The 25,677-nt window shown below is 39.2% G+C and overlaps 1 protein-coding gene across 18 annotated transcripts in view; it reads right to left on the bottom strand.

Moving 5' to 3' along the window:
• ncor2 (nuclear receptor corepressor 2) overlaps nt 1-25,677 on the bottom strand; it is a 225,847-nt gene that overhangs the window by 139,665 nt on the left and 60,505 nt on the right. For all 18 annotated transcript variants that reach the window (XM_012969087.3, XM_012969081.3, XM_012969148.3 and 15 more), the window contains 3 exons: nt 25,135-25,344; nt 15,351-15,478; nt 8,749-8,929 (listed from right to left, as the gene is read on the bottom strand). In XM_012969087.3, the coding sequence (XP_012824541.2) occupies nt 8,749-8,929; nt 15,351-15,478; nt 25,135-25,239 (414 nt within the window). In that variant the 5' untranslated portion in view covers nt 25,240-25,344. The remainder of the gene's footprint in view (nt 1-8,748; nt 8,930-15,350; nt 15,479-25,134; nt 25,345-25,677) is intronic.

The raw sequence follows: 25,677 nt of genomic DNA, 5'->3' as shown, positions 1-25,677 counted from the left end.
ATTTCTGAATTTCTAACTTGGAGGTAAGTTTTGGAGGCATAAAGACCATGTGTACTGCCAAAAAGAGCCTCCTGCAGTATGCCAGTCTGCGTTGGACTACTAAATAACCAACAACAGCCTTTATTGGTCATTCTTTAGGAACTTTTTTCAGGCTTAAGTGGCCCCCAACTTTTTTTTTTTTTTTAAATGTTGCTCATAGGTAAAATTTAAAAAGTCTGGGGACCCCTGCTCTACATACTATTGAACTGCTATGCTAAGACATGCACAATACAAAATTGTGTCATGTAAACGAATAGTTGTGCATTTTATAAGCTAATGCCCCATGGAGATTAAATTGCCCACGCTAAATCTCTGCCTTTCCACTAGCAACAAAGTGAATTGCTGGTGAAAAGGCATATTCATTGCTTCATATTTCCAAAGTCACGCAAAGTTTCCAACTGCAGGCAATTTTGCATGACTTTGAAAAACAAAATTATGCATATGCCTTTCCACCGGCGATTTCCTTTGTTGCCACTGGAAAGGCAATTCGGAGAGATAAGTTTCTCACGGTAGCAAAGGTTTATAACGGGCGACTAATCTCTCCGCAGGGCATTAGCCTTAGAGGGGACTGCCATTAACCTATCTGCTGCTAGATCAGGAAGAGATAATCTCCTCAGAGACTGAGAATAGAAGCTTTTATGCACTATATTGAACTTGAACTCTACAATTATCAAGAAGCTTGAGTTACCTAGACAAACTATAGACAAGTTTTTTTTGTGTGTGTTTTGTGGAATTCGTGTTTACTTTAGAGCAATTTAGATCACCAAAGCAACAGACGGTGCCCACATATTATTTCAGTGTCCTTAAAGCATTGTAGATTTCCCTGTTCTATCTCTTTGCGCAATGGGGACCCAGCCAAAAACTCTTTATTATTTCATTCCAGCAGACCAAAGGCAAATTGAAAGACTAGAGAGTGACAGACAGTGATACGCAGCGGAGGGTGTTAAGCGTCCCCAAATGACCTCTTTATACCATCCAGTGCCAGCATTCCATTACTGAAGCCTGCATTATGCACTGCGGGTTTTCTCTGAAGAAGGCTGAACACCAGTCTTTTATTCTAGGGATATCCGAATATCTCTTGCACAGACCAATTTCAGCATTCAAGTATCTTGTTAAAACCATTTTTTCTTAAACATGGCAAGAAGCACAATTTTAAACTAGCTATTTTTGTTCAGTCTAGTGGCCTGACTATAATATAAAATAGCAATGTGCGTGAAACTTTTTTCGCGCAATTTTTTTTTTTTGAGCATGCTTTGGTTTTCCCTATTGGCATTAAGAGAAACATTATATGTATTGTTATTCAAGTAACACAAAATAACAAAGGCATGGCAGTTAATCCTGAGGTACATGATAAGATGTTGTGTTGTCTGTATCCTTTACAGCAATGCCATTTACCAAGGATTTTAGCAGTAAGTAAGTTTTCATTGCATACTCCACCAAGTGGCAGAAGTTTAGTATGTTATTAAAGGGGACATGTTATTAAAACAAATTGCATAAATTTCCCCCTGTATAAGCATAATCTGCAATATAAATAAAAATGTAAATGTGTTTTAATATAAATAGGTGGTTTATGCCATATCAAGTGCCCCCTTCCACAGCAGCAAACACCAGTATCATTTCATATTAATCCAATATATCCTTGATATTAGTTTGATATTAGTTCAGGCTACCAGTAAACAACCCACTTTGTTTTACCCATTTTGGTCTACAGATAAGCAGAAATCATCTGTGCACTGGTCTAATTATCTACCTTGCAAGGAACATGGAGTAGCTTTAATTGCCATGTTTGCCTTGTTAAGGTTAAAGGAGAAAGAAAAGTAAAAACTAAGTAAGCTTTGTCAGAAATGTATATGTAAATACAGCCATAAGCACTCACAGAAATGCTGCACTGAGTTCTCTGTCAAAGGATTTGTTGTGTCTGTTTGTACCAGAGACACGCAGCTCTCTCCTCTCTCCTGCACCCCCCTACCTCTGGAATGCTAAGCATCCCCCCCCCCACCCCTTAGCCCCCTGAGCCAATTAGCAGGAAGCTTCCTCATACTCTTACAAACTGAGCATGTACACCGGTCTGGGTGTCTATGCAGGAGCAAGGCATTATAGGAACTTTCTTTACACAGCTCAGCGTTTTTTCTGAACAGGTTCAATATGGGGAGACTTAAGGGCACTATTGAAAGAACTGAAGGTATGCCTGCAGCTTGAGATTAACTCTTTATTAGCCTTTCCTTCTCCTTTAAGAAACAAAATCCAAAAATTAAAACACCAGGCAAAAAGTATGTGCAGCACAAGCCCTATTCATTGAATTCATGTTAAACAAGGGCTAAACTGGCTCTCTTAAACTTATATGTAAGCTCTATTATTAGAGCACTGCAGATTTCACCCATTATAAAACTTTTGGGATAGTAAGTGAAGGCTGGCACTGTACAGCTGCATAGGGAAGAAACTCCCTAAAAATGAGAAAATAAGGAGTAAAAATACCTGAAATCCCCTACCAGTGTCTACCAATGAAGATTGCTACCAGCATAGTAAATTATCAGGTAACTGAAGAAATGTTGCCCCTCTCCCTGCATTGTTACATCTCAAGGTTAGCCTACCACCTTATCCAGGGGCTGAGTAACAGCAAAGAGAGGCTCAAAATGTAAATTGTAGGATTAGGCAAAAAATATCTATGGTTTTTGTCACTTTTGTCACTTATTACACTCAAATCTGTTTCACTTTCCAACTTCCTAGGTCAGTGATCCCCAACCAGTAGCTCGTGAGCAACATGTTGCTCACCAGTGGTCTCAAAGCAGGTGCTTATTTTTTAATTCCTGACCTTTTTGGCGTGTTTTGGTTGCATAAAAACCAGGTGAATTGCCAAACACAACCTCCTGTAGGCTGCCAGTACACGTAAGGTCTACCAAATTGCCAATCAGAGCCCCTATTTGTAACCCCATGAACATTTTTTATGCTTGTGTTGCTCCCCAACTGTTTTTACATTTTTGAATGTGGCTCACAGGTAAAAAAAAGGTTGGGGATCCCTGTCCTAGGTTTTTGCAAGCAACTGTGGGAGGAAGAGAAGGTAATTAATACCATTACCAGTCCGCAAATAAACCCTCTATTTAATTAGCTCCTAGAAGAAGAGTGGAACAACAGATAAAAACAATACAGTAGTTGTATGTGTAATGCTTTCTTTAGGACATTTATATCAGGTTGAGATTATACAATCACTGAACAGAACTAAAAGCCTTAATTCAGTGTTTACATAGATAAATTCAATCTAATGTGATAGAAAATAATACTTTTAACATTCGTATAAGAAATGTAAACAGCTACTTAATAGGGTGTAACTCAGTGATTAAATAAGACATTGATTGCAACAGCAAACCAACCAGTCATAGAAGGTTACATAACAACATTGCAGTATTTCAACATTGTATATATGTATGTATATATATATATATATATATATATATATATACATACATACAAACAAACAAACAAACACATACGTACATATGAGCACACTATTGCTATGTAATAATATCATATGCAATATCATAAAAGTTTTCCTTTAGGTTATTTCAGAAGTTATTTGTAGGAGGCTAAAAAATCTTCTTTCTTTATTTTAACAAAATTTACTGTAAAAGGTACTGCCAACATGGAAATGAAAGCACTTGTGCCAACAAAGTTGAAGCGCTTTCAGCAGATGCAGCCATCATTTAAGCAAGTGCTTTTGCCAGTTTTTATTATGGAGGATGTGCAAGTCAGTTTTTTGGGGAATAGTGTGGACCAAAACTGCCAATAAAAACATCCACTTTTCTTTCAAGTCTCCAAGTCTTTTAACCGCGTTAACCAAAGGCTGTCATAACATAGACATGGTTTCATTTCCGCCCGACAGGCGTTATTTCCAGGTTTTGTTGAGCAGCTAGTTTAGCACAACTCATACTCCTACGCATCCTGACTGAGAGCTCAGCACTGTCACTGCCTGCCCCCCCTTCTCTTATGGGATGTTCCGTTCAGTATTATATTAGTGCCATTTCACCTCCTAGCCAACTGGGACTGCTGCCAAGGTCAATACAAGTCGCAGCCAATATCATGAATAACAGAGAAGTCCGGCCCACTGGAAACTCTGAGATGTTAATCCCAGCAACAGATTAGCGTTCCCATAACAGAGCCTTGCTGAGATTCGGCCAGCACAGACAATACTGGACTTTGTCCAAGTGGACCACAGGACACTCAATTTGCTCCTAAAGTTGCCACCACACTAATGCCATAGAGAGATTTCTTATAGGCTGAGAAAACCTGATTTAATAGCACTGAACATGTATACAGCCTGCACGTAATACACATATAAATGGTTATACAAGGCATCCATAGACAACTTTCCCTGTTTTTGTAGGAGAAAGTGTCTCAGATGTTCAGACACATTTGCTTGGTTCCGTAGTGGCACATTTGTCAAAACCTGTTCAGCAGCATCTCCTATATATAAAATTACCCTATCAATAAACTTAGTAAGGCATTCCCTGTGAAAATGCCTTGACATTACTCCCCGGAGATATGCCTTGTCTTCTCCTACTTAAGGAATGTTTTCCTTGTATGGGTGGGGGTGAGCTTCAAAACCAAACTGAATGGTCTTGGCTTGTCTGGGATATCTCTAGGGTTTTATGATGTTGAATACTTATGTGAAACAATTATAGAATATGTGTGTGTTTTGTGGTTTTTTTTTTTTAATATAGCAGAAAATGTTGGCATCTTGCTACAAGGATGCCTACTTTGCAAGGATTTTCCCACACAAACTGACCCTCATAGCTAAGGCCAAAGCATCAGAGGATTATTCTATAAAGAGCTAAAGCAAAGCCTTTGTATGTCATGAATAGAGGAATTTGAATGACGTCTGGATGAAATTCCAAAAGTAACACTGGGCAGAGTTTGTCTTCTTGTAACGTACAGGGGCAGGGCATGGATGTGCTCCTGATTTCATACCTTGTGTTGTTACTAAAGGGGCCCAGCGGCCCCACCATTGTTCCATTGCAACTATGTGGGACCCTGACAGGACTGCTGCTATGAAAGGAGACAGATGAGAAAATAACAACAAATAGTCTGTACATCCAAAGTTGCTGACATGAAAAATACAGCCCATTTCCCGCTGTAACTGACTGATAAAATAGCTGTTTCTCTTTAACCCGAGACGCCTGAGCAAGCATATGAATAAGATCCAGTTACCACCAGGCTATCTGGCTGTCTATTTCATAACTTAGTGCCCGACATTTTTCTTTATTTTTCTGAACAAAGGCTCAGATTATTTTCCTGGAAGTCAGCCTTGGAAAAGCAAGATAAATGCCTGGAAAACACAATCTCTCTTATGGGTCAAATAAATAAAGACCACATGTTAAAGGCAGTAATACACATCACATGCAGGGAAACAGTTACCATGCCCTGGGTAAGGCCAGAGAATACACAAAGAAGGCACGGAGTTTCTACTAGACAGGTATTTGGTAAATCCTGTATTTATTTTTGTATTTAGCTTAACTGCACAATATTAAACAATCACAATAAAAGAATAGTAAGAGTAAAGACATAATATGCACTTTGGATCTTAACATGCTGTCTACCTAATAAGAAAGGTTTAAGCAGAGCCAGAGATGGCCAAATTGGCAGCTTCCTTCCAGGGGTTTCTAAACTACAACTCTCACCACTCCCAACAACATCTGAAGGATGTCAGAAAGTTCTTACAGTTCAGCAACACAAGCAGGGCTGCAAGTGGGACAGAGAATCTACTAGCTAACCAATGAAACCTTGTATAATATTGTAATTGATACACTGGGATATAGGGTGGCACCAAGTACATGTTTAAGCTGGGAAAGAGTGAGAGAGAAATCGAGGTAGCACACAGGTGGGGAAGATACTTTTTCTGCATCCACTACTGGTCTGATGAGCTACAGGGCCCAAAGTCTCACCACTGCCATCTACTTGAGCACTGCATTCATGGGACCACCACTGAAAGCATACAGGTGCCATGCCCTTATGAAAGAACATATATACAGTAACAACCATGGCAATGTAGTATGATCCCTAACTGATGTCACCCCTTGAGAGCAGGGTTTGGATATAGGGCTAAATGCTAAGGGTATAAGGTTTTAAAAAAACAAGAAGAAACCCTGTCTTACCTATCACAATAAATGCTAAAAAAAAAAACAACAAAAACAAAAACAAACAGTAAATTGTGAACTGGGAACATTTGCATGCATAGCAAGAGATTAAACAGATAACTACAGTTCTAAAAAGTGATGCCAAATACACCAGTGTTTGGAGCAAGTCTATATAGTCTTAAGGTGGCCATACATGCACCGATATTATCGTACGAAACCTCGTTTCGTACGATAATCGGTGCATGTATGGCATGTCGGCGAGTCGACCGATATCGCAGGAAGCTGCTGATATCGGACGACTCGCCGATCGGACCAGTTTGAAAATTTTGATCGGGCACCATAGAAGGCGCCTGACCAAAATTCTCCCTTCAGCGCTGAATCGGCAGAAGGAGGTAGAAATCCTATTGTTTCTAGCTCCTTACCTGCCGATTCAGCCCTGAATGGTGTGTGGCGGATCTTACGATGTTTCGTGCGACCGATGGTCGTACGAAACATCGTCAGATCGCCACGTGTATGGCCACCTTTAAATAAAGACACGTAAGATAGAATAGGAGGCAGCATTCATATAGAGACCATACAGCATCTTTGCATTATCCTTTCACCTTTCGGTGCATCTTTCCAGAGAATGACGTAAATGAATTTGTGGGAGTGCAGTACATGGGTAATCACTGAGGTACTGACAGGAATATTAACTGAAGGAAACAAGGTGCCCTTCACTGTGGTCTTTATCTAAAGAAACAGTGCAAAGAAGGCAGCTGGTTTTCCTCAACACTATGTTTCATTCCCAGAACCTGCTTGTACTGCACGTTAACAGAAGAGGGCTAACAAAAACACATTATGGAATGGAAACAAAATGGCTTGCCTCCCAGTAAAACAGATAGTTAGCAAAAACTGTGATAAAGGAATAAGGGGGTAATCCTCTTCCTGGCATAAGCTCATTCATCTTCAGTTTCCATTAGCAAACTGAGAGAAGAGAGGGGAAAGTGTGGCGATGCTCTCTGTGCTACCTGCATGGGCCTCAGAGAAAAACATCAAAAAGGATAAGTCCCAAAGCAGTGAAGGCAAAGGGACTTGCAAGAAGGCAAAAACATAAATTTATAAAACTCTGTAAATGTATAGATGGAATATGACGTAGGTGTCCTACACATTTGCACCACCAATGCAAAAGTAAAGTGTACCGAGAAAGGAAATGAGCTCTTTAGTCTATCTGCTACTGGCTTTTTTTTTTCTTGGTGTGGAGGTGTAAACATTATAAAGGGAATATCTGCCTTATCTGTCCTTATTGGCTCCAAACCACACAATACTTTAGCATTCAAGTCACATTCAAATTCTGTAGGGAAATCTCTAATGGATTTGTGGGCTTTGGACAAAAGGAAGGAATATTATTCTCCTAATGTAATGAATACCACTTTATCTGCACAGATGTAGTTTACAGAAGAGGGCCGCTAGTTAAAAGACCCTCCTGGCAGAGTTCAATTTGTTGGAGAAAAGGCAATGGACAGTACCATCATGGGCAGTGAAAGCTGTAATATAGATTAGGGCCTTAATGGCAGGGGTACACGGGGAGATTAGTCGCACTACGACAAATCTCCATTGTAGCGGGTGACTGATCTCCCTGCAATGCCATCCCACCGGCTAGAATGTAAATCGCCGGTGGGATGGCATACGCGTTGCTGCAAATTGCCAAAATCGCCGATGTTTCCTCTCAAGGAAACTATAGCAAATCACAGCAACGCGTATGCCATCCCACCGGCGATTTACATTCTAGCCGGTGGGATGGCATTGCAGGGAGATTAGTCGCCCGCGACAACGGAGATTTGTCATGGCGCGACTAATCTCCCCATGTGTCACGGCCCTAAGAGGCAGGAGAGACATCAAAGGTCCACTGCTGACTTCAGTAGCTTTGAAAACCAATCCTACCGAGTGGAATGGCGCAATCACAATGTCTGTGCTTTGGTGGGTCTTTTGTTTTAGCAGCATTCTGTGGATCAACAGGAAAGAAGCATTCCTGCTTAAAGGTTCAGAGCATCACCATAAGCATCAACCTTGTGGTCTTGGTATTGGGTTCAGTGAGATGGGACTTGGTGGTTGAAGGCCAAAGCCATTAAATCTGTGGGGCCAATCCCAAAGCTGTGTGATCTGCAGGAACACCTCCCTGTACAACTTCTATTCTGCAGAGTCTATGGGCTGCCAGCTTAGAAAATCTGCTTCCCAGTTTTCCTGTGCTGTAATATAAATGGCTAAAAGGTTAAGGACATACTATTTGGTCCAGTACACCTTGCAAAATCTTAGCAGTGCAGGTCTGTAGAACATGGGAAGGGAGAAAGGAAAGATACAACCTACCTATTAGGGAGTAGGATATTAAAAGGGCTATTTTTGGAAAGAAAAGGATCAACACCTATGGTCAATTTTTTCTGCCTGTCATCCTGCCTCAAAAATTAACCTTTCAGTGTCTGTTCTACCCAGGAATGGGCAGGAATATCAAAATCCCAAAGATATTTGCTGTTCGAAATTACACCATTAAAATAATGAAAAACTTTAGAAAGAGGTATAACATAAGTGCTAGTGTTAGTTGTCTTACCTTGTTTAATTCTTCCCCTGTTACATGCTGGTTTTGTGTTATGAGGGTAGAGTGTCGGATAAGTGGGTCATGAAGAATTTCCAGTCTAGGCCTCTTTACTTCTGCCAGGTCTAGATCTTGTTGCTTGCTCAGGTCAGACAGGTAGGAATGTTGGTCTCCTCTTCCATGTAGCTCTTGAGACCTGGGTTGAGGGGAGCAATGAGGCACTTTTCAGTTATCTAGTACCAAATAAGACTGTGATGGCAAAAAAAAAAGAATTAAAAAAAAAATAGGAATTTGCACTTCAGTATAGAGAAAGGTTTGTAATTTTGTGATTTCGATATGATCCAATAACATAAAATTGGCTGAAATGGTGTAGTTTGAGAATTTATGCTGTCTCTTCTTGGGCATTTGTTTATTATTAAAGATAAATATTTGTATACTCAGGTAGAGTTCAGTAAGTTTGGTAAAGTAAAGGCACAGTGGTTGAAAAAAAAGTCATATGACATTAAAGTTGTATAAATACTTGATGGGTAAAAATTTAATTTGTAAATGTAAACGAAAATTCGAAAGGCCAACCCTGAGTCTGTCTATCGCATGTACATCATTATGCAGAATATTTTGAATCACTAAGGCACAGTAGGTAGGTTTGCTACCTGGCCACTTATTATGCGCTGTGGCCGGTAAACATGATGCTTGGTGCCAACGTTATTAATAGGAAAAAAAAACAAAGCCAGGAAAGCTGGAATTTTTTTTCCAGAAAAGGTGGCAACCGTAACAGTGATTCAAGCAGTTACATTACCTCAGATTTTATATATGCAGTACCATGCTAGCAGCCAGCCCTTTTTGATCTAAGCTCAAAGATAAAATCAGTGTTTAAAAGCACTAAGTCCAGGATTATCAGCCTGGGGTCTTTTAGCTGTTTTGTTTCCCAGTTATCATCCAATATCATTTAACAGTCAGACATGCTGAGATTTGCAGTTCACTGGCTGGAGGGTATAAAATGATGCCTACGGTTACACGTAATAGCTATAGATAGGAGGAAAAGGAAAAAACACATTCACTCACCCCACCACTCTTTTCGGATTGCATGACAATTCTCAGAAGTAAAGTACATTCTTGGGACTGTTTAAGAGCAGCCAATTTCAATGAAAATCAGTGATCTTAGATTTGTGCCAAATGCCTGCCTTTCGTCTTGCAAGATGCTAAATCCTTGAATGGATAGTGCATTATGAAAGCACAAGGTGATCAGCATAAAAATGCACTAAATATATATTCTCTCGACAGATGTTCAGCTATCTGACAAATTCTGTAATCTTAATATCTACATCACCATAAGCTATTGTATTTTCCCTCTCCTCAGCTATTTTAGGCTTAGAGAGGTTCCCAGCAGTAGGCTTCAATAGGTTTAGTGAGATAAAGGCTGATGTAGATAGAAAATGATCTCATGCATAATAACAATCTTATTTAAGGTACATTTAGCTATGATAGGCTCCTGAAACAATTCCCTTCCCATTACACACACACACAAAAAGGCAGACCTCAAAACTAAAATGCATCTTACACACATATCAGACCAAGAGAACCTTTAAATCACCCTAGGGAGAATCTCTGACAGCACTGATGACTAGGAGAAGTCCACAAAGCAGCCCTCAAGAAGCCTGTGACATTAAGAGAAATGTTGATTTTATCTGACCTACTTACAGGTCAGGAAAATGCTTGTGTGTAGTGCACCTGCCAGCGGAGGCAACAGATGAACCTGACATTGGTGCTCTGCCCAAAGGCTAAATATCACACAGTCTCTCCTCCTTATTTTTCACTGACATAACGGAGCGCTTGGGGCAAGGTGACTGTGCTGATTTATGTCTGGCAATAGAGTAGTTCAACGTTAAGGTCACAAGAGCTTCAAAATTCCACTTGCCTCATCACGCTGGATCCCATCAATTATTTTCCAGACAAGACAACATTTTATTTTCAGCTTTAGCACATTCTTTCCTAACATCAATATTCCTCTATCCATCATACCTGTATTTAGTTTTAATTCCAACACTGTAGCCACTGAAAGTACATGACATTCTACAAAAAACAGGAAAGTGTTACTAATGGAAATGAATGTATTAATCTGGGCCGATATAAAAATAAATGTTAATGTGGCTGAACCCCTTTATGTTAACTCTATAGAACTGATCCCAATCCAACACTGTGTGCATAGACTTTTTAAATACTATTCCCAGCACAAGTCAACATCATTCAGCTGTCTGTGGTATGCTAGGATTTGTAGTTCCTTAGATGTGCTTTCTGTTATTCTGTTTACAGCATCAAGGGGCACTACACTCTCTGAGAAGTCTCAGTTACTTTCATAAAGAAAAATAATAGCCCTTTATTTAAGTCTCACAAATATTCTGTAATAATAAAAACAGCGATTAAATATTATATCTTATTATTCCCCATTACAGGTCTGAACTCGGATATAAAATAGACCCCTGACATTTCAAGTACACAGAGGCTCAAACAGCCCTCGCCAGCCCAAAAAATAGTTTGCGCACAGAACGTACATCCATTGCTTACTGTTACAAATAGATATTTTAGCACATGCTGTTCACAAGAAATTAGAGGGAGCACAATGATGAATAGCCCGTGTTACACATCTTCTCCATGGGGGCAGGGAGGTGACTTGGCTTGGATGTGATGGTAAAAAAGTGTATGTATTGAATGGGCACAGGTGCTGGTAGAACAATATGCTAGTTATAGCCACTGCTTTAGGGCCCTAAAATGTTGGATTCACTGCTCTAAACATATTTGCTGGGGATATAAACGTCTATAAAAATATTTATTATGTGAAAATATTTATACAGAATGGAGCTTTATCCTATCCATACCTCCCAACTGTCCCAATTTTTGCAGGACAGCCCTGATTTTGACAGCTTAGCCCGCAGTCCCGGATTCTTTCTGAAAAATCCCTCATTTCCCTTGATCTCCTGCACTGAATGCTAAAAAAGATACAATGTTTCTCAAACTTAATTTTAAAAAGTAGCTTTTAGCAGAGAGCCCAGAAAAGTTAACAAGCTATACCTGCACTTAGATACAATTGTAACTAATAAGCTAAACAGGTCCCTTGGGGGAAATTAAACTTGCAGTTAAAGGGCAATTTCAGCTTTTTTAACAAAACTGTTATAACACATAAAACAAGACCTCAATACCCCCATAAATGTGTTCAAACGTTAAATAACCTGCCAAATTTTGTAAATTGGAAGTGGTATTTAGGGGGTGTGGTCAAAAATGTTGCCACACTGCACACATCATTTCTTTTTGTCCCTCATTGCATTTTTCAAATGTTGGGAGGCATGCTTTATCTAGTTAAGCTGTGCTACCTTCATAGCAAACATTAGCAAAAGCCCATGAATTAACACACAAGGATATGGACCTGAGGACATGGCAGCAATGCAGTTCTAAAGAGCTTGATTAGCAAAACCGCATGCTTCACACTGGAGTGTTCTACAGAAAGGTGGGAGGTAATCATTTCATTAGGGTTATGGCACAACCAGCTGATCATATTGAATGGTATATATAGTAATTTCCACCCCAAGGTTTAGTTTTCATCAAGGCCCCAGTTTGATGCTAATGCTGTTGCTTGTGGGACCCCACATGATCATGATAAAATACACAGTTGTTGGGGTTGTTTTTTTTTTTTTTCTTTTTTTAAGCATTTATACAGTATACCCAATACACTTTGATTCCTAATTAATTAGTGTTCTAGTGTCTAAAAAACATTGGTCCAATCTATCAAAAACAAAAAATTACTTTACACCTACAGCAATGTTTTATCTTAAGGGACCAGAATTAAAGGCAGCACTGCCACCCTGCTAAATAATTTCAAATCCACTTCTATCCTGTTAATCTGCCTATATAAACTTTACTTGCACTAAACAAAAGAGTCAAAAACCTTGTTTTCTTTATTCTGTCAGAAACAAAAATCTCAGCAAGCAGGTGTATGCCATTTTGTGGAAGCTGTCATTAAGGCAAGCTTTGCATCATCTCTAAATCTCATATTTGCGCCAGAAAGGAGAAACCACACACACCCAAGAACAGATAATGTGAGATTACAGATGGTGAGGAGGGAGGGGAACGGCAGTATGTGAATTAAACAGGAGGCTGCAATATTTGATTGACAGCTGAAATCTTTAAATACATTTGTAACAGGTATGGGTAAGTAAAAATTTGTTTTTGATGATTAATTTAAATAGGGTTTCATTACAAGTTTAATATTTAAAGGGCTGGTTCACTTTTAAGTCAACTAGTATGTAAAGTATGTTATAGAATGACCAATTCCAAGCAACTTTTCTAATTGGTCTTTGTTATTTTATTTTGTTTCAATTTTTTTTTTAATTATTTGCCTTTATCTTTCTATCTCTTTCCAACTTTCAAATGGAGGTCACTGACCCCAGCAGCCAAAAAGTTATTGCTCTATGAGGCTACAATTTTAATGCTATGGGTACTTTTTATTACTTATTTTCTATTCTGGTCCTCTTCTATTTATATATCAGTCTCTTTTTCAAACCACTCCCTGGTTCCTCAACACTAGCAACCAGAAAACTACCAAAATTCCAAAATAGAGAGTTGAGTGGGCAGCTTATTGGCACTTGTACAGGGCCCTCCTTAAGGGCTCTGGGACACGAGGGAGTTTAGTCGCCCGCTACAAATCTCCCTTGTTGCGGGCAACTAAATTCCCCGATATGACATCCCACCGGCGAAAATGTAAATCACTGGTGGGATGGCATACGCGGTGGCATGATTTGCGGAAATCGCAGAAGTTGCCGTGAGAGGCAACTTCGGCGATCACGCCGCGGCATATGCCAACCCACTGGCGATTTACATTTTCGCTGGGCGACTTATCTCCCCGTGTAACAGAGCTCTTAAAGGACAAGGAAAGGCAAAGTCACTTGGGGGTGCCAAAATATTAGGAAAAGAAGAAGGCGGGTGCCAGTGTAGGGGCTGATTCTTGACCTGCGTTTTTCCACAGGCCAACAATCAGCCCTGTGTGGCACTAGCCTTACACACTGCTCTGATAAAGGTCTGCACAAAAAGTCTGTTCAAATCTACTAGCACAAGCTTTTATCACATCAGGTTTTAAAATGTACTTTTTCCTGCTGGAATTCAACAGTAGATACAGAAAATGTTTTGTTGCATTTCATGCATAAGAAATAGAGGCATAATAGTAGAATAGAAACATACAGCCCTAAAATGCAAGTATTAGAAAATGGGGTAGATAACAGAAATGTTATTATTATTATTCAGTACAAGATGGATTAAAGGTACAGGAATCCTCACTTATGATCCCAGACAAATCATACTAGCAAACATTTGGGCAAAGGAGAGAGAATGCAAGGCCCCCGGCTAAGAGCCCTATTGTTCGTGAAGTGAACGAAAGGGAGGAATGTATTAATCATCTACCCTTCCCTGACCACAGGTATGTGTACCCAGGAGCAGAGGCATGCTGATCAGTATAATAATTAATAACAACTAATTTGCATTTGTTCCCAATTCATTATAAAAAATATATGTGATTGTTTCCAAAGAAAGAAATTCAGAACAGTATCAAGGAAACAAAACGTTCCATACAGACACAAAGCATGTGAAAGGAATTTGAATTTATTTGTCAGTGTATAAATGTAAGAGCTTGCCAAACATTTGCACAGTTTTGCCAAGTGCGGAAGGCCTCACCCTTTGCAACATCTTGGCTGCTACCTAATCAAATATAAGTGCATATAAAACAAAAAGGAAACTAGCTGCTAAAATAAAAGAGCCAATATCCTGTGATCACAGCCAGTGCCTCTGATAACATCTTTATAGCGTCTCACTGTTGTGACGTCACTGCTTCACTTGCACAATGTTAATGTTACTGGGTGATGACTCAAATATTCAGTTTTTTCTGAGCAAGCATGTGTCTTGCACCTATATAGGCATATCGTATGTGAGTGTGTAGATAGGTCAGAATAGGTTTGTGTATGCTGGGTTCACTTGGAAGGGTTGAACTTGATGGACTTTCTTTTTTCAACCCTATGTAGCTATGTAACCTTATTACACTGCAAATGGCAGTGAGAATTTATTTTCATGGGCAGTAATACAGAAACAAATAAAAGGTGCCTAATGAGTATCATGGCTGAGAATAGGATCAGGACTGCAGCACTCACTGCCACTGAACACTGGGGAGGCAGTGCTTAGTTTCACTTCCTTGAGGAGAAACATATAGCATCATTACTTCTGTGCTATTCTGGTATCATGGTTACTTTACCAATGGGAAAGCAGAAGAACGTTCCTACACTTTGAGGTTTCCCACATTTTAAGGATGTTCTCACAGCAGTTATCAATGGATCAGCAAGTAGCTGGGCAAACTGTCTTTTTCACCTGTGCATGCGTGAGGAGATTCTGAAGTGTTATAAGGGTCCCATAATATGCCAGAGAGGAACTGGTTTATGCAAACCGTTTTATTTGTTGTGGGATACTCATTTACATATCCCATATAATATGCAGTTGTTCCTAAAACACTATTCTGCAATAAAAAATATGCAAAATACAAAAAAACCCCACAAAGATCTGGCCTACGCTTTGTATTTCATGCATACCTTTCATTTCCTGGCTGGAATTCAGACAGCAGTGAGGGCCGCCTTCTTTGTGTCAAGAGAACGGAGCCATGGCCTAGGTGGGAGCTGTAATCACGGGGGTGGTGCTGGTACTCCAAGAGGTTGGCATCCTGAAACAAAAATTAAAGTGTTCTTAAGCAATTTTGTATTCTACCACAATGGTGCACATCCAGTGGCCCTTCAAGTGTTGCAGCATTACACCTTGTAGCCCTCAACCAACAGTAAAGTTGTAACTAAACAAAAGCTGGAGGGCCATAGACTGATATTTCTGCTATAATCTAATTCAGGGCAGTTGAGGTTATTAATACAAAATCTAATCATATAATACAGCATACAAACAATGTCCAACGCATTAAAGTACTAAAAAATACTGTAATTTAATAATTTGTCTTCGTTTTGCTAGTCCATTAAACCATAGCAACCAGCAGGAAGCACCTGATTACTGGTTACTAGATGTGGGCAAACTTGAGACCACCCCCCCATCCCAGACAACAGGACAGCCTGTTAAATGATCCCCTTATTGGGGATGAAAATATATCACAGCAAGTTTAGGGATTGTAAGAGACATGAATTAATGTTTTGCTACCCCTGATTGGCTACACCCGACCTGAATCTGCCAAAATTAAGTTAGTCATAGCTATGTGCTCTTCTTTGGGCTCTGTGAGCAATCTGGAATAAAGCGTACTTAGTGCCTAAACGTGAAGTCACTCTTAGGCACCATGTATTCTGGCTTCCAGTTATATCCCACTTTCCAACAATAAATGCCTATTACAAAGTTGGTATTCTACTGGAATCCTTAAACTTACTAAGTAGCCTTTTGATGGGTGAAAATCTTCACCCGTAGCAAATAAACACAAAACAGCATTATACTCAGAGCCTGGCAGCATGGCCAAGCAATATTAATTTGAACCAGTTCTTCGATTGTGTTTAAAGGGGTTGTAAATCCAATAAAAGATATTGTTTAAACAGGCAAAACTTGTAGTTTGGAAAAAAATATCAAGGGACAGACACTGCTTTTAATAGGAATTACACTATAATTAAAGAATTAAATTTTGTTAGACAAAAATGTTTTTAGGTTTACATCCCTGTTAATCTTTGGGCAGTTGTGAAAGAGAAATTCTTCCCTAGGCCAGCTGGTAAACTTCTTACACTGCCTAGTACACAACATGGTGTGTCACGGCACAGAGCATTTTACATACAGACCTGGGAGTGTTACAATCAGCTCTCTCATTAAAATGAAACATGGATTTGAGGAAAAGCGTTTGTTTTGGTTGAAGAACAGAAAGAATGGAATTTCTGATGTAACGCTATATGACAAAATCTTATTAATCATGTTCAAGGGTTCACTTGCCATATGGGTCTCTTTACTAAGAAATAGAAGCATGATTATTCCCTAGGAGAATCGCAATAAAATGCCCAAGAGACTGTTTCAGATTTTTATAAGGGGCAAAGACTAATCTGAGGCAAAATGGCATTTCTACCAACATTCTGAAATGTTTCCAGTTTCTTGAAAAGTGCAGGCCCATCTCCAGGCCCATGTACATTATATACACACATAAGCACACACAATACTCCCCCTTGTACAGTAACCTGAGAAATAACATGCTTTATTTAGAAAGGGCCAGTGTTTCATTTGGCAAGCATTCTTGCTAATCAGTATTCCTCTAGTCAGCATTTCCTGACACCTGGAACACTCACACTGGTTTCCTAAAGGCTGTTATAGTGCTCCCTTGTCGTATTTGCCCCCTCCCTTACTGCCATGGAAATGGTTATGACAAATGTGCATTAAATCAGGGATGTCTAAGCTAGGTTGAACTAAAACTCCCAAAATTCCAAAAGCCAAAGGATGCACAGACTTGTTATTCAAAATTTATTTGCTAATATGACCACTGTAATACTTTTGGAAGCCAAACAAATTTCAACCAAAATTCAGGTTATTGTGGGTCCACATATGGGAAGCTGTCACTAGTATAACTGGAGAGGTCTCCTGGCATGGCGTGTATTGGCACACAGAAACTAGTTTCATGTAGTGCAAGATGCAATAATAGCATAACAGAAAACACAAAGACACTGCTATGAGTACAGCACTAATGGACAATTAAAAATCAAGGCACAATGCAGCACACACAATAGAGCCTAATCAGCATGCATTAGCATATTTCCAGCAAGTTCAGCACTGATACCAAAAATATATTACAATAAAACCTGCTAAACACACCAAACACAATGCATGAGCTGAATTTGTTGGCCTGTATATATCTGATGAGTTATACAGATGCCTATTTACATGCAGATATACATACACTGAAAAGAATGTAGCCAAAGTAGTAAGATAAAGGATATTAGCAACTGCCAAGTATTTCCATGATTATACAATCTGAGTGCTTTTACACAGGTCATGGAACTCCAAGCTGTCAACTATCAATTAAATTATTACTTATAATGCATACTTTTTAATGAGCACTATGTATAATTAAACCTTATTTCATAACTGATTACATCTGTAAGCACCAAGGACTTATTCGGTAACACCTTTTACACTTGTGGCACACTCAATATAAAATATATATATAGATTTTCCCCTACAATAACCTGGTTATCACTAACTGCCCTTGTCCTCTGTCAATATTCTGTTCTGCCTGAGGGATACCTACTATACTTATAACTTGGAGGGGTGCATTTATTTTACAAATCCTACAGCTGCTCCTTTCTCTAGTGTGTGTAGCTGGACACTGTAATGTGATGAATATAGCTCCCAACAGGAGATTGCCATGAGTGCCATACATCGGTTATATTTGTCTCCACTCAGTTAAGTAGTGAAAAAGGGCAGAGGAACAAGCATTATCATCCATTTTGGCACTGTCACCATTCCATTAAATGTAGTTAAAGTATTATTCCTGACTGTTATTTTGACACATAGCACAGAGTTTTTGCCCTATGGGAACTAATGGATTTTGCAAGCTTAATGCTACACAGTAGTTAGGGCTAATTTAACAACTGAAAACCAGTGGTGCAATGTCAGTCCAGCCTCTGAGATTTGCCTGCTCAGGGACACATACATATATCCGTTAACAAAAAAACAAGCCCTGATAGCTAATATATTCATTTGGAAAATGAATATTTCCCCTCCCAGTTAAAAAATAGGAGAAAGGTTTATATTTATCCATTATATACAGACTGACCCACAGGTAAGTTAGATAGACAGACAGATAGATAGATATAGAAGACAGGCTCATTAAAAACTGGGAATAACTGCAACCAGTTGGCTATTAGCTTTGTTCTACTATTTGTAGGTAGAATAATGAAAGAAAAAATATGATTGCCAGAGGTTACTGCACTAATACAAATTTGCCCACAGTAAATAATCCCACATGTACAGTTCATAGGGTTGCCATCTTCTGTCTGCTTGGAGTCAGAGCAGGGAGGGAGGCGGTGACATCACGGGGGAGGAAAAAGCAATGTTCCCTCTAAGCTGTGTGCACACAAAATTTGAGGCCAGCGCACAGAACAAATTGTGGCACTCACACAAAATTTTGTATTATTCTGACCTGAGCACAGTTTTTAAAAATGTGCACACAAGTTTAAAATGTGTGCACAAAATAATGTTTTGCACATATAGCCAAAAAGCCGGGTAGGTGGCAACCCGAACAGTTCATTAAAAACACGTCCTAGATACAGCAGTGATCCCCACTTACACACAGGACCTTTTGTGTGCCATAGGCCTTAGAAGCTCATCTATTAACGCAGGTGATGACTTGACCTGTCCTGTGTATTTGAAACATAAGTCATTTGTTCTTTCTTAATTGCTTTGTTAATTTGGGATGAGATTTTCTTTTGTCTACTCATTGTTATTTACACAAAAAACGTGCACACACTTGAGAATAATATGGGGGAAGACGGAAGGAATGTTTTTCTGAGCTCTAGATACATCCTTTGCAGTATTATTTCTGGACTCAGTAGATCCATAATTGCAGCAGCTCCCATTTATTACATAAAAATGGATTTGCTCTGCTACTTGCCCCTTCAGTGTGAAGTCACGTATCGGTACAGAATATATTGCTTAGGGATGATGATTTTAACATTCTAATATAAGAACACATCTGTCACTAGGGATTAAACCAACAGCTCAAATAAATAAAGCATTAATCACAGAAGAAGAGGAGGCAAATTGTGCCTAGGATGTACATGATCTAAACATCAGCCTCCATAACACTGAAATTAAAGTGAGAAAGAAAGTGACAGAATATTAGCATAGAGCAATGCAAGGTCCCCAAGAGACTGATCAATTGGCTGTAAAAGCAATACATTAGGAAGGCTGAAAATTCCTTCATCAAAACAGCACTCACACACGACTGCACTTGGTCATAACTTCAAAGTCATCTTTTCTTGACCTTGAACATTTTTATTGATTGAATAGGAAAGATTTCACTTTGACAAGTGACAAAGCTGTGTGTCAAGGCTATTCTGAAGATAACATGATCGCTGTCACACCACCATTAATTTCCAAAAAATCCTATTCATATTACACAACATCATCTACAGCACTGGAACAGTAACACCAAAAAATGAAATTGTTTTAAAGTAATTAAAATATAATGCACTGTTGCACTGCACTGGTAACACTGGTGTGTTTACTACAGTAAGGCTACTATTATTTATATAAATACCCTGCTGTGTAGCCACGAGGCAGCCATTCATAGGGGAAAAGGCACAGGTTACTTAGCAGATAACAGAAAAGCTCGGAAGAATATAATAGTTTAACTGTAATCTGCTATGTAATCTGTGCCTTTTCTACTTTGAATGGCTGCCCCCATGGCTACACAGCAGGGTATTTATATAAACTATAGTAGTATTTCTGAGGCAAACACACCAGTTGCACCAGCTGTACTTAAAACAGACCTTCCTGTATTTTCTCTATGAATGAAATTATAATCAAGCATCATTTTTACTAGCCAGGCTTGTAAAATACTGTCCAGTTAGCATTATAAGTATGCATTATATTTTGTATATATGCCTGAAGTCAAGGGCACTGCTACCATAAGGCACAGTGAGAATCTTGCCTCAAGTGGCAGCACCCTGCAGCAGGTCCAGAGATTGATTCAAAATTAACCCTGGCATTTCATGTACACAGAGGCCCAAACAGCCCCCCCACAGGTGCATAAATACTGTAGTGACTGTCTATGGCATCTTACAGCAGCCCCTCTGGTATTTGCCAGAATTCACAGATTGCCAGTCTGGGCCTGCTCTGCAGGTTTACAGGATTGGTAAAAAGGGGCTTTTTAATGATCCTGTAAACCTCTGAGCTGAAATTAGTTTTTATTAAATTGGAATTTCAGCTCTTCTAGTGTAGAGAATGCAAAGGTGCTTACTGCACTAATGAAGAGGCCCTACCATGATCTGCTGCACAGCTCTGAAATGTAAGCACAGGGGGTGGCATTGCCCCTTCCTACACATAAAGATCTAGTGCTGAGTTGACTGGTTGAATAAAACTTCCACTTCCCACAATGAAAGCTGCAAACACATGCCCAATCTATCTAATACAGACAGATAGAAGCAGTTTGATAAATATTCCTCTGGCACACATAATGCAACATTTTTCACACTTTTTATCCCTGGAAAAATGCTTTTTCACAAGTCTGATTTTATCAGTTGAATTGCGCATAACAAATTGGAGGCGATTTCTACAGAACCACAGGGCACGGCACAGAATACAAACACAATTACAGGGGAAAAGCTGTTTAAAACAATTGCAGTAATCAAATGCACATTTAATGCACTGGTAATGCTGTTTGGAAGTCGGCAGCTTCAGATTTAATGTTCATTCCAATAAAACAGGAATAATCTGCTCCGGCAGCCTTACAGTTTCAATCTTGCAGCGAGACTGGAGTTGTATTACCCCAAATTCTGCATTGTAGGAAACTAAAGAGACTACATGTGCTATCAGCCACAAATCCCAAACAAATATCATTTATTCTATCTCCTTTATTCTGTTTATATTTGATGTCACCTTGATGTTACTTGTATTTTATACCAGTTATGATAGCTCATTGCAGGCAATTCCTCAATAGCCTTATTGTTAGATATTCAATATAACCAGTTTAATGGTATGTGTAACTCTTAGGGAAATGGCTCCCAGGGTGATTTGTATCTGGATGGCAAGGTATTATCAGAAGACTTGTCTTCTGCAAGTAGTGCACATTTCCTGAGCTGACAAAAATCTTTGTGTGCCATTGGCCTTAAAGGGAAAATATACCCCCATTTTTGATGCACTCATTCAGTTAGGCTTATTTAGAAAAGGTGGTAGAAAAATTTACAGATATAAATTTTTATTTTTGTTTTATTTTTTACAAAAACATCCCAGATTCCACAGATTGAAAGAAAACCTGGGAAAACCATTTCCTAATGTCCCTTAGATTCATAGTGCAATGCATGTTGAATTGTGAAGTGATAGATTCTAGCCCAAGATTTCCACAGTTTGGAGCCCAAAGCTTTACTTCTGCTTCAGTCCCCATTTTGCTCTTCGAAGTGGGCAATCACTTAGACTTCTCTTCCTCCAAATTAGCAGTCATGCTTGTTCACATGTACAACCACACTTCCTCCAGTTACAATCACAACTGGACATTTTTATGTTCATTGCTGTTATCTATCTGCCTGGCGCTGCCCTAGGCACTCCTTCTCTCACCAGTCAACTCTCTGGTCCGACTGGTGCATATGCATAAGAGGCTTTGGTACCCTTCCTCATAAGCTACAATACTTATTGTTACACATATTCTGATATGATAAAATTCTTTAAATATGATATACATTGTCTGTTGGTTAAGTACAGCACCTATCATTTGCCTTTAAGAACTGCTTTTTAAGAAAGCCATCTATATTAGCCAGCTGGCATGTACTGGTCCAGAACGTAGCATTTTCATAACCCAGGACAATGCATTATGACTTTGTCTTAATGCATTAATAAAAATAAGCGATATTATAACACTGATAGCTTGCAATGCCGGTTGTTCCTTGACATGTTTTGAGAACTAAAGGTGATGTTAAAACCTCTCTAAAACCCCTAGAGTCATTTTTATGAACTGGGACACAGTTTATACAAAAATTGGTTATGCTTTAGGTAGAGGATTAAGATTAAAAAAGAAAAAAAAGAAGGATCGGTGTGGAAGATTTCTGCTTATGTGCAGCACAGATGCCGCCCCTTTAAAATTGTTGCAGAAGGATAATCGTTCGGATCATAGATGTGGTCTCTATTAAACTGTCTGTTGCGGGTTGCCAAGAACAGGAAACCCAAAATATACACAAAGTGCAAATGAGAAAAGCATCACTTCCCCTCCTGTAGTTTCTAACTTGAGAGCAGCTCAGTGTATGTGTATAAACAGCCAAGCATTTCCTCCCACATGTGCTTTCATGGAGCAGTAAAGTGCAACCATGTTGGATCCTTACTAAGTTATAAGGGCAGGGATGGTCAACTATTCCAGCACTCTGAAATAAAAAACATCTAAGCTTGCAGAACTGCAACTTTCAAAGGGTTTTCTGTCAGTGAAACTCCTTGATAAAATCCCCATCGGTGTTGGTTGGTTCGGGGACCGCATCAACGAGCCGATGTGGTCCCAGATCCGACTGATTTTTAAACCTGCCCAATAAGAGACAGATTTTGGTAGCTAGAATCAGCCCGTGTATGGCAGCCTTAAGGCTAATAGCAGACAGCTCATTTTCTCTGCTGCCAATCAAAGCCAAACTTCTGCACCTTGTATGAATGTGCGCTGAAAGGCACAGAATGAGCACACACTAAGTTGATTTCGCAGCAAAAAAATTTCTGTGCTGAAATCCACTCTGTCTGTGTCCTGACAGGCTGATCTCCTGCCTGTCAATGCACACACACACATACAAGGTGTAGAAGGCAGCAGATCACATAAAATAACCTGTGTGCCATTACAGATGTTTTAGTAGTAAAAGCAATGGTAAATACAAGAACAGACATATCTGAAAGCAATTTTTTACTTATGTGATGTGTGCTACTATGTCACCGGTTTCTCCTGATAGCTGGTAAGGTATCTATTATTTATAAATGGATGCAATCTAGGTCAATCCCAAGCAATCTGGAGCTTATTTTTTCCTCTGGTTACACAAAACCAGCGGTGCCATTCCCTTTAAGGCTACGATACAATGGGGTGTTAAGATGACCTGTACATTTTCTGGGGAAAACAGAGGCTTCCCACTAGGGACTACTAGTAAGTAACAGCCTAAGAAACAGGTTTATTAGGGCCTGCAGATTACATATTGTGAAGAAGTATGACATTTTCAATTTTATTTACTCTGAATCACTGATAAAATGATTGGCCTAAGCACATCCGGGAAGTAGCTAATAACGTGCATGGGGGCCCTTGTTTCCAGCAGCTGGGCGTCACAAGGGACAGACACATTTACATCTATGCCCTGTGATGCACTAAGAGAGATACATAAAAAATAAAGGCCCATAATTGAAAGCACCTCCCTCAGCAGACAATAGCTGCACTTGCTAGCTTTATTAGATATATGATAAGTAATCATCTTACCCACAAGAAGCTGGATTTAATTGTTTACTATATATTTTTACATTTGCAGCTGAATAAAGGAGGGAACTAGCCACATACAGTTCCCAGCACACTTTACTTCACTTTGGGCAGTTCTGGTTTTGGTTAAATTAAAACTGCTTTAAACTTTTTCTTGTGGCCTAGGACTTATCTTGTGCAAACACCATCAAATAGTCCATTCAGAAACAAAAGCAAAATTGTAATAAAAAAAGCAGATAATAATAACAGGTGTTATTGTAATGATACACTAATCGCTAATGGGCAGCCCCCCACACTAATGCAATAAGTGGGTCTCAGCAAACATCACCAGGCCTGGTCATCACTGCAGCAAAATGATTCCAAAGAAAGTATGACGTGAGTTACTTTGGTAATCAAGCAAATGCTAATGTAACAACAATAGATATTTTTTTGTAGCAAGTAGAATATTACATCACTGGCTCTCTGCTGTCCTGGAAATACCACAAGTAAAAACACTTCCATCAGACATGACATAAGCATGTGAGTAATAGTTTGTACTTACAATGGCTCTCCTTTGAAAAGTACATTTTTAATTGGTTTCATTGTTTTGGGTTTTGTGCTGGGTACCCTGTTTGTATGCCCTATTAAGCCTCATTGATAATAAGTGTTACAGAAATGGCACATTGATCATTATGGTTATTAGTCATTTTCTATCGTAACATTTTGATGACCATTATAGCTTTATGGAATGGGCACTAAGAGGGTGCTGGAGCAACACACCACAAGGTATTATTACGTTGGGGGAAAACCACACTGGTGAAAAATGGGCCCATTTCTATTGCTGGCACCCACCTATCACTGCACACATGGGGTGGATTGAATGCATGTTAGCAATCTGAGTAAAATGTTTTATCCAATTGCAACACCTCTATTGCTAAAAATTCTATTCTTTTATTAAAGGGCGTGGTTGGTTGTTTTGACTACATTACAGCCAAGCTCAGGTTATGACAGTAAATCACTTTCACAACACCACAAAGACTACTGATTGCTGCATGCATCCAAGCCCTAACCTTGCTGTGAATACATCAACTTATGACCACTTTTTACATATTTGTAAACACTCCTGTATAGGAACAGTTTGTATTTTCACCATAGTTTACATTTGAACGTGTTTGTCTAGAAAGCCAGTGAGACCTTTGAGTGGGAGTTAAGTGTTGTTGGTTTCAAATTTGTCTTACCGTGTGCGCACGAGACAACTGTATTGGATAGGCCATAGCATGGGGAGGATAGCGAGCCTCTCCTGTCCTTCGGCTCTGTGTGGCTTGCTGAGTAGATCCAGACATCTTCTAAGTGCAAACAGATGTTTTCTTGCACTTTCTTAACATGTAATGATGGGAAATGGCAGAGGATCATGGGAATATTTAGCCTGTGGTCACATCACTGAGTACCTAAATAAAAAAAGTAATATTAACATTAAAGTTACATTCTTTTTTTATATCTTAAGAAAACATAATTTAATTATGCTAGAAAAGAGTATAAATGCATATGCAGCCAAATTTACACGACTGTTTTATTGTGAAAATCCATTAAGTGATTATAAACAGGATAATCACGTCATATTATTGTTTTTGCAACTAAAGGCAGTCATATATTCAACTAGGTGAATTCTACCTCCATTAGGCTTTCCATGTTTAGTTAAGCTGTATATGATCCATCATTTCTCCTGATGTGTGGCCAACAGACAGTTCAGGGATTCTGGAGGAATCTTAATTTCTGTACAA

This window comes from Xenopus tropicalis, chromosome 1, assembly GCF_000004195.4.
Source record: "Xenopus tropicalis strain Nigerian chromosome 1, UCB_Xtro_10.0, whole genome shotgun sequence".
Classification (NCBI taxonomy): domain Eukaryota; kingdom Metazoa; phylum Chordata; class Amphibia; order Anura; family Pipidae; genus Xenopus; species Xenopus tropicalis.
This window is presented reverse-complemented; position numbering and strand designations above follow the sequence as displayed.